Source organism: Nicotiana tabacum, chromosome 21 (genome assembly GCF_000715075.1).
Source record: "Nicotiana tabacum cultivar K326 chromosome 21, ASM71507v2, whole genome shotgun sequence".
NCBI lineage: Eukaryota > Viridiplantae > Streptophyta > Magnoliopsida > Solanales > Solanaceae > Nicotiana > Nicotiana tabacum.
In genome coordinates this window covers 49,128,006-49,139,081 of record NC_134100.1, presented here as the reverse complement: position 1 = coordinate 49,139,081, position 11,076 = coordinate 49,128,006, and the positions used below count along the sequence as shown (strand labels likewise).

At 40.8% G+C, this 11,076-nt stretch overlaps 1 protein-coding gene across 1 annotated transcript; it reads left to right on the top strand.

The window, feature by feature from the left end:
- The first annotated feature begins 268 nt into the window (after positions 1-268).
- LOC107802671 (protein transport protein SEC13 homolog A-like) lies at positions 269-936 on the top strand. The gene has a single exon (XM_016626209.2). The coding sequence runs from the start codon at positions 385-387 to the stop codon at positions 934-936; it is 552 nt and encodes a 183-aa protein (XP_016481695.1). The 5' UTR covers positions 269-384.
- The last annotated feature ends 10,140 nt before the right edge of the window (positions 937-11,076 follow it).

Here is an 11,076-nt window from a genome sequence, read left to right as displayed (position 1 = left end):
AAGCAAATATATAAATATGTAAATAACAAAGAAGCATATGTGATAGTAGGGGACTAAATATATTTTTACCGTAGATTCCTCTACTTCTGCAAAAGACCTTGTACCACAAGTATGCTTAGTTATTTACTTTTCTCTATTTCTTTTGTTCCTCTCACTTACAACCTGTAAGTCAACGGATTAATAAATCACCTTTCAAAGATATGAATGGTGCCCTTTGGTTGGCAGAATCTTCAGGTATTTGCCACCAGGATGATTATCCAGATTGATTATCCATTGCCACCAAATTTAAATTTCTTAAAAGTTTATTCTATCAAACTGACATATTTATGAAAATCAAATTGACCAATAAGTGTAGGAGTTGAGAGACATTAGTGGCAAAGAAAGATGCATGTACAGAAGATTGAAACAGGTCACAATGACATAGTTCACGATGTTTCCATGGACTATTATGGGAAACGTATGGCCACATCATCATCTGATATGACCATAAAAATAGTTGGAGTCAGCAACAACTCAGCTTCACAGCATCTTGCCACTCTGAGTGGCCATACTGGTCATGTTTGGCAAGTTGCTTGGACACACCCCAAATTTGGCTCAATCCTTGCTTCCTGTTCCTATGATGGTAAAGTTGTAATCTGGAAGGAAGACAATCAAAATGAGTGGACACAAGCTCATGTTTTTGGCGACCATAAATCATCAGTTAACTCTATTTCATGGGCTCCTCATGAACTTGGGCTATGCTTGGCTTGTGGTTCTTCTGATGGTAGTATCTCAGTTCACATTGCTAGGTCAGATGGTCTTTGGGACACTACAAAAATTGACCAAGCCCATCCAGTTGGGGTAACAACAGTCTCATGGGCGCCATCAATGGCTCCTGGTGCTTTAGTTGGTTCAGCTGTTCTTGAACCTGTTCAGAAGCTTGCAACCTGTTCTTGAATCTATCTAATTATTTAGGCATATAGCCATAAAAGAAAAAAAATATATATTTTCTTATAACCTTACAGTAACATATATATGCCTTATAAAATTTAAAATTGTCTATCTACTGATTTAGGCATATAGCCATAAAAGAAAAAAATAGAATGAAATACCAACTTGCAATAGGTTTCTGAACAAGAAGCTTTTAAATTACTCAAACTAAGATAGTCGAGTTCTATCAAGACTGAAAAACAACAACAACAACACCAAATAGGCCTCAAATGAGTCTTTCTGTGCAGGCTTTTTTTTGTATTCCTATAGATTATCAAATGGTTCAGAGAAATTCGAGATGAAATCTAAAAATAAAAATGTAAAATCACCGAAATAACAATTGTCATGACCCGAAATTTCCCACCGATGGGACCATGATGGCGCCTAATATTTCACTTGCTAGGCAAGCCAACGTTAGAGAATCATTAAACCAATTCCTTATTCCCATTCAGTAATTAACAATAATTAACTAAGATGAAATATAATAAGTGCGAAATATCATAAAACTGTATTAATTACTACCACCCGGATCTGGAGTCACAATTCATGAGCATTCTAGAATTTACTATAAGTAATAGTCTGAAAGAAATACAACTGTATGAATGAAAGAAACAGTAGAATAGAAAAGATAGACGGGGACTTCAAGGTCTGTGAACGGCGACATATCTACCTTGAGTCTCCGGACAACTGACCAATAGCAAAATTTCGATCAGCCCAAGCCGGTATCAAAATCTGCACAGAAAGTGCAGAGTGCAGTATCAGTACAACTGACCCCATGTACTGGTAAGTGTCGAGCTTAACCTCGACGAAGTAGTGACGAGGCTAAAGAAAGGCACCTACAAATCAAACCTGTACAATTTAACAGTGTATATATACATAACAAAAATGAAGAACTAAACAGGAAATACCGGGAGGGGAACATACTGAGGGGAATAAAAGATAAAGAACTACAACAAAATGATCACCGGAGCAGTCAATATAACATGAATCAACAGTAATAGTGAATACAATAAGGAAAAATACACGGCATCACCCTTCGTGCATTAACTCTCATATCATGGCACGACATCACCCTTCGTGCATTAACACTCATAATATGGCACGACATCACCCTTCGTGCATTAACACTCACAATATGGCACGGCATCACCCTTCATGCATTAACACTCACAATATGGCACGGCATCACCCTTCATGCTTTTACACTCTCTCTTACCATAATGCAATGCATAAATAACAACAGAGAGATAGAATAACAAGTACAAACCTTACTTCAATATTTGGTTCCATAATATCAATCTCAACTTTGAAATAAAAACTCAATTATCACCAGAAAATCCGTAAACATGATAAGAACGATAAATTGAACAACACAAGTATAACAAGTAGCATTTTGGCATAAGAAAGAGACAATATAAGAAAAACAGAGAAACATGGAAAACAGATAAATTGGCGGCGCATAAGTACTCGTCACCTCACATATACACCGCTCACATGGATTTCACTTAGCAAGTAATCTAAGGTTCCTAATTCCCTAAAGTCAGGGTTAGACACAATACTTACCTCGCTCCGAAGGCCACTTAATTCTCAATCACAACTTTTCCTTTGGAATTCAACTCCAAACCACTCGTATCTATTCAAAAATGACTCAATAATATCAAATATTGCTAAAGGAATCAATTATATTGCATAAATTAAATTTCCCAAAATTTTCTCCAAAAAGTCGAAAAATCGACCCCGGGCCCACTTGGTCAAAACCCGAGGTTCGGACCAAAATCCATTTACGCATTCATCCCCGAGCCCAAATATATAATTGTTTTTGGAATCCGACCTCAAATTGAGGTCTAAATCCCCAAATTCCCGAAATCCCTAGTTTCTACCCTAACCCCTAATTTTACCATGAAAACTCTAGATTTTAGGTTGAAAATTCAAGAAATGTAATGGGTAATTGAAAGAAAATAGTTTAGAATCACTTACCAACACTTTGGGGAAGAAATCACTCTTGAAAAATCGCCTCACACCGTTTGGTTTTTGAGAAAAATAAATTTTTGGTTAAATCCCGTGTTTGGATTCTGTTAAGTGTTGGGCGACAGTGTTCATCGTGTTCGCGAGAGCACTGTCGCGTTCGCGAAGAGTATAGGCTGCCAAGCCTTCGCGTTCGCGAGACAGTGCTTGCGTTCGCGTAGGCTACCCTTTCCTGATCTTCGCGTTCGCGAAACAGTGTTCGCGTTCGCGATGAAGAAAAGGCTGACTCCCCCTCCCCAGTGCCTAACACTACGCGTTCGCAATGAGCTTGTCGCGTTCGCGAAGGGTAACGCCCCCATCGCTTCACGTTCGTAACCAAGCCTTCACGTTCGCGAAGAAGAAATCCCTGCCTCATCAGTTTACTCTTCGTGTTCGCGAGAGGACCTTCGCAAATGCGAAGAAGGACATGCCAGAATCCAGACTCTGCAGAAAAAACCAGATTTCCAAAGTCCAAAACATCCCGTGGCCTATCCGAAACTCACTCGAGCCCTCGGGGCTCCAAACGAAACATGCACACAAGTCTAAAAATATCATACGAATTTGCTCGCGCGATCGAATCGCCAAAATAACACTTAGAACTACGAATTTAGCACCAAATCAAATGAAATTCTCAAGAACACTTTAAAATTTCTATTTTCTCAACTGGACGTCCGAATCACGTCAAATCAACTCTGTTTCTTACCAAATTTCACAGACAGGCCTTAAATATCATAATGAACCTGTACAGGGCTCTGGAACTAAAATACGGACCCGATACTAACAATGCCAATTATCAATCAATTCTTAAAAACAAATAATTTTCAAACTTTTAATTTTCATCAAAAATCCATAACTCAAGCTAGGGAGCTCCGAATTCGATTCCGGGCATACGCCCAGGTCCCATAATTCGATATGGACCTACCGGGACCGTCAAAGCACGGATCCGGGTCCATTTATCAAAAATGTTGACCGAAGTCAACTAAAATCAACTTTTAAGGCAAAAATTCTTATTTTCATCAATTTTCAACATAAAAGCTTTCCGGAAACACGCTCGGACTGCGCACGCAAATCTAGGAGGGTAAAAATGAGATTTTTAAGGCTTAAGAGTGTAGAATCGAGTTCTAAAACATAAGATAACCTTTTGGGTCATCACATTCCCCACCTCTAAAACAACTGTTCGTCCTCGAACGGACATAGAAAAGTACTTGGGCTGGTGAAAAGGTGGGGATATCTACTCCGCATATCGGACTCGGACTCCCATGTAGCTGCCTCAACAGGTTGACCTCTCCACTGCACTCGAACTGAAGGGTAACTCTCTGATCTCAACTGGCAAACTTGCCGATCCAGAATAGCTACTGGCTCCTCCTCATAAGTCAAATCTTTGTCCAATTGAACTGAGCTGAAATCTAACACATGGGACGGATCACCATGATATTTCCGAAGCATGGATACATAAAACACCGGATGAACCGTTGATAAACTAGGTGGTAATGCAAACCTATAGGCTACTTCCCCTACCCTTTCAGGAATTTCAAAGGGTCCTATATACCTAAGGCTTAACTTGCTCTTCTTTCCGAACCTCATTACACCTTTCATAGGTGAAACCCGAAGAATTACTATTTCTCCAACCATGAATGCAATACCACGAACTTTACGGTTAGCATAACGCTTTTGCCTAGACTATGCTGTGCGAAGTCAATCTTGAAGAACCTTGACCTTATCCAAGGCATCTTGTACCTAATCGGTACCTAACAATCGAGCCTCTCCCGGTTCAAACCATCCAACTGGCAAACGATATCGCCTTCCGTATAATGCCTCATATGGAGCCATCTGAATGCTCGACTGGTAGCTATTATTATAATCAACCTCCGCAAGTGGCAAGAATTGATCCCAAGAACCTCCAAAGTCTATAACACAAGCGTGAAGCATATCTTCCAATATTCGAATAGTGCGTTCTGACTGTCCGTCTGTCTGTGGATGGAATGTTGCACTCAACTCAACCCACATGTCTAACTCACACTGTACAGCCCTCCAGAAGTGCAAAGTGAACTGCGTACCTCGATCAGAAATGATAGACATGGGCACACCGTGAAGGCGGACAATCTCACGAATGTAAATCTCAGCTAACCGCTCTGAAGAATAGGTAACTGCCACTGGAATGAAATGTGCTGACTTGGTCAACCTGTCCACAATGACCCAAACTGCGTCAAATTTTCTCTGAGTCCGTAGGAGCCCAACAACAAAGTCCATAGTGATACGCTCCCACTTTCATTAAGGAATTTCTATTTTCTGAAGCAAACTACCAGGTCTCTGATGCTCGTACTTAACTTGCTGACAATTCAGGCACCGAGCTACATATGCAACTATATCCTTCTTCATTTTCCTCTACCAATAATTTTGCCGCAAATCTTGATACATTTTGGCGGCACATGGATGAATAGAATACCTGGAACTGTGGGCCTCTTCCAGAATTAATTCATGAAGCTCATCCACATTAGGCACACATATATGACCCTGCATTCGCAGAACTCCATCCTCCCCCATAGCAACCTGTTTGGCATCACCGTGCCGCACTGTGTCCTTAAGGATAAGTAAATGAGGATCACCATACTGTCGCTCTCTGATGCGCTCATATAAAGAAGACTGAGCGACTGTGCAAGCTAGAACCCGACTGGGTTCTGAAACATCTAACCTCACAAACTGATTAGCCAAAGTTTGAACCTCTGCAGCTAACGTCCTCTCACCAACCGGATTATACACAAGGCTGCCCATACTCACAGCCTTTCTACTAAACGCATCAGCCACCACATTGGACTTTCCGGGGTGATACAAAAATGGTGATATCATAGTCTTTCATCAACTCCAATCATCTTCTCCGCCTCAAATTGAGATCTTTTGTTTGAACAGATACTGTAGGCTACGATGATCAATGAATACCTCACATGGTACGCCGTAAAGATAGTGCCTCCAAATCTTCAGCGCGTGAACAATGGCTGCCAGCTCTAGATCATGAACAGGGTAATTCTTCTCGTGAACCTTCAGCTGCCACGAAGCATATGCAATAACCTTGAACCCCTGCGTCAATACTGCACCCAAACCAATACGAGAAGCGTCACAATATACCGTATAAGATCCTAAATATGTGGGTAACACCAATACCGGTGTCGTAGTCAAAGCTGTCTTGAGCCTCTGGAAGCTCACCCCACACTCGTCTGACCACCTGAACGGGACACCTTTCTGGGTCAGTCTGGTCAATGGGCTTGCTATAGATGAAAACCCTTCCATGAACTGACGATAATAACCTGCTAAACCCAGGAAACTCCGGATCTCTGTAATTGAAGTAGGTCTATGTCAATTCTGAACATCCTCAATCTTCTTAGGATCCATATTTATGCCTTCTGCCAATACAACATGCCCCAAAAAGGCAACTGAGTCTAACCAAAACTCACATTTTGAAAAATTTGGCATATAATTGATTATTCTACAAAGTTTGAAGCACACTCCGAAGATGCTGCCCATGCTCCTCTCGACTGCTGAAGTAAATCAAGATATCATCAATGAATATAACCACAAAAGAACCCAAATAGGGCTTGAACTCCCGATTCATCAAATCCATAAGTGTTGCTGGGGCGTTGGTAAGCCCAAATAATATTACTAGGAATTCGTAATGCCCATACCGAGTCCGAAAAGCTGTCTTAGGGATATCAGATGCCCTAATCTTCAACTGATGGTAATCAGACCTCATAATTATTTACCCGAATTAACGAGTCACATTTAACACCACCTGGGCAGGCACCTATCTCGTAGGTTAAAACTCAATAATTACAACACGAATTTGGCAAGTATGCACAGAGAATTTCATACAAGAATTTTCAATTAGACCTAACAGGCATGACTCCCTATTATTTCTATAGTACGACTTTAATTTCACGAGGGAGAACTTAAACACAAGAATTTTGCTCACAAGGATCTCGTCCTTATATAACATCCACCGCAGCTCGTAGTTCGATTTGAACATATCAATTCATATTAAAGTGTGAGGATCTCGTTCTCAGTTCCGAATCACAAGTAATATGCACATCGTGCCAATTAAAAATTTCCATTTTCTTCTTTTAAAAAAAAAATTCTGTTACACCAAATCACAACGCATAATGAATCCCACACCGATAGGGCCTATAATTTATAATTTATAATTAATTATCCGTAAATTATATCAAAACTTACCGAAATGAGTAACAAAAGGCCACATTTAGCCTCACAGCTCTTATTAGTGACCAACATGTAATGATAGGCGTAGTTATCTTCATAGAATCTCCCAATAGGGGTAAACACATAAGTATATTATAGAATTATGAAGCTTTCTCATATGTGGAGCACAATAGGAGGACTCGTCTTGATACTCAAAACCGAATCAATTTAAGGAAATTATTCCTTTATTTTAAATTGAGGTTGTACCCATAACGACACCATCTGATGTAACAACCTCCGCCATACGATAAAACAAATATAACAACGGCTGGGTCTCCACCTCTAGTACGCCTTCTACCCGCCTGTCCTCCACCTCTAACGGTCTGACCTCCACCTCTAGGTACCTGACCCCTGCCATAAGTACCCTTGCCTCCATACAAGGCACCACCGAAACCACCAAACTGACGAGGCCTCTTATCAGACCTCTACCCTCTCTCCTATGCAAGAACCATCTCGATCCTCATCGCGACATTAGCAGCCGCCTGAAAAGAAACCTCACTTCCGGTCTCCTTGGCCATCTGAAGCCTGATAGGGTGAGTGAGTCCCTCCATAAACCTCCTCAGTCTCTCTCCCTTAGTAGGTAGTAAAAGGAGAGCATGACGGGCCAAATCCACAAAACGGGACTCATACTGAGTAACAATCATACTGCCATCTTCATAGGCTTGCCACAGACACCTGTGGAGAATCATATCTCCCAAGGCCAATTTCTTCTTTTGTTATGCTGACTCAACACTGTTGAGCTGACCCAATTCTTAACATAATCTTCGAATCTTCCTTAGGGTAACCCTTACCCCTATTTATACACAACGATTACAAAAGTAGAACTCCATACAGGCAAATCTTGGCACGAACCACATAGTCCAGAATCTTGTCAACCGCTGTACTTCCTCCGAAGCACTCCAAAATCCGCAACCATGACGTCCATGCTGAGTAGACATTCTATAGATTTAAAGTTGTTTCTCTAACTCCTTTGGTACTGAAGTATAGGATTATTAAGTAGGCAGACATACCGCAAGTCCCAACCTTATCCTCTACAAAATCTCAGGTCTTAAACATGTATAAATTTTGGAAATGTTTTGGGAACCTTTCAGTACCACATATATACATTTCAGGCCAAAATTGATATAACACATGACCCCGCAATCCATCCATTGATAGTGGACTCCCCCACTCGGTGCGAAGTCATAGTCCACCACACCCGATGATCCATAATATTAACCTTTACAGCTCGTATAAATCAACCAGATGCCAAGGTCCGTTACACCCCTCTACATGATTCACTGGGTGGTCTCTCAATACGTCCGCATCTTCAGTGGGAACCACAAATTAAGGCAATGTTTGAGCATCTATGGCTTTCTCGTAGTCCATCTGCGGCATCATGAACCGTTGATGCACAACTGATACCAAGTGCGCAATGTCATACACGAATGGATACAAAGGAATACTAGATATATGTTTCAAGCTAAATCAATGTCGCACGATAAGGAATGAAAGAAGTGATATTGTTCCTAAACTTCATAGCCTCTGAGAGATAAGTACAGACGTCTCTGTACCGATCCTTCAGACTCTACTAAGCTTGCTCGTGACTCGTGAGACCTAGGTAACCTAGTGCTCTGATACCAACTTGTCACGACCTGAAATTTCCCAATGACGGGACCGTGATGGCGCCTAACATTCCACTTGCTAGGCAAGCCAACGTTAGAGAATCATTAAACCAATTCCTTATTCCCATTCAGTAATTAACAATAATTAACTAAGATAAAATATAATAAGTGCAAAATATCATAAAACTGTATTAATTACTACCACCCGGATATGGAGTCACAATTCACGAGCATTCTAGAATTTACTACAAGTAATAGTCTGAAAGAAGTACAACTGTCTGAATGAAAGAAATAGTAGAATAGAAAAGATAGACGGGGACTTCAAGGTCTGTGAACGCCGACAGATCTACCTTGAGTCTCCGGACAGCGGACCAATAGCAAAATCTCGATCAACCCGAGCCGGTATCAAAATCTGCACAGAAAGTACAGAGTGCAGTATCAGTACAACCGACCCCATGTACTGGTAAGTGTCGAGCCTAACCTCGACGAAGTAGTGACGAGGCTAAGGCAAGGCACCTACAAATCACCCTGTACAATTTAACAGTGTATATACACATAACAAAAATGAAGAACTAAAAAGGAAATGCCGGGAGGGGAACATACTGAGGGGAATACAAGATAAAGAATTACAACAGAATGATCACCGGAGTGCTTTTACTCTCAATCTCACAATAAAATAAATAGAAACGGCACGGCATCACTCTTCGTGCATTAACTCTCATATCATGGCACGGCATCACCCTTCGTGTATTAACACTCACAATATGGCATGGCATCACCCTTCGTGCATTAACACTCACAATATGTCATGGCATCACTCTTCGTGCATTAACACTCACAATATGGCACGGCATTACCCTTCGTGCATTAACACTCTCCCTTACCATAATGCAATGCATAAATAACAACAGGGAGATAGAATAACAAGTACAAACCTTACTTCAACATTTGGTTCCATAATATCAATCTCAACTTTGAAATAAAAACTCAATTATCACCAAAAAAATTCGTAAACATGATAAGAACGATAAATTGAACAACACTAGTATAACACGTAGCAATTTGGCATAGGAAAGAGACAATATAAGAAAAACAGAGAAACATGGAAAATAGGTAAATTGACGCTGCATAAGTACTCGTCACCTCACATATACGCCGCGCACATGGATTTCACTTAGCAAGTAATCTAAGGTTCCCAATACCCTCAAGTCAGGGTTAGACATAACACTTACCTCGCTCTGAAGGCCACTTAATTCTCAATCACAGCTTTTCCTTTGGAATTCACCTCCAAACCACTCGTATCTATTCAAACATGACTCAATAATATCAAATATAGTTAAGGAATCAATTATATTGCATAAATTAAATTTCCCAAATTTTCCTCCAAAAAGTCGAAAAATCGACCCCGGGCCCGCTTGGTCAAAACCTGATGTTCGGACCAAAATCTATTTACCCATTCATCCCCGAGCCCGAATATATAATTGGTTTTGGAATCCGACCTCAAATTGAGGTCTAAATTCCGGAAATCCCTAATTTCTACCCTAACCCCTAATTCTACCATGCAAATTCTAGATTTTAGGTTGAAAATTCAAGAAATGTAATGGGTAATTGAAATAAAATAGTTTAGAATCACTTACCATCACTTTGGGGAAAAAATGGCTCTTGAAAAATTGCCTCACACCATTTGGTTTTTGAGAAAAATTAATTTATGGCTAATCCCGTGTTTGGATTCTATTAAGTGTTGGGCGACAGTGTTCATCACGTTCGCGAGAGCACTGTCGCGTTCGGGAAGAGTATAGGCTGCTAACCCTTCGCGTTCGCGAGACAGTGCTCGCATTCGTGTAGGCTACCCTTCTCTGGTCTTCGCATTCATGAGACAGTGTTCGCATTCGCGATGGGCTTGTCGTGTTCGCGAAAGGTAATGCCCCCATCGCTTCGCGTTCGTGAAGAAGAAATCCCTGCCTCATCACGCGAAGAAGGACATGCTAGAACCCAGACTCTGCAAAAAAAACCAGATTTCCAAAGTCCAAAACATCCTGTGGCCTATCCGAAACTCATCCGAGCCCTCGGGGCTCCAAACCAAACATGCACACAAGTCTAAAAAATATCATACGAACTTGCTCGCGTGATTAAATCGCCAAAATAACACCTAGAACTACGAATTTAGCACCAAATCAAATGAAATTCTCAAGAACACTTTAAAATTTCTATTTTCTCAACCGGACGTCTGAATCACGTCAAATCAACTCCG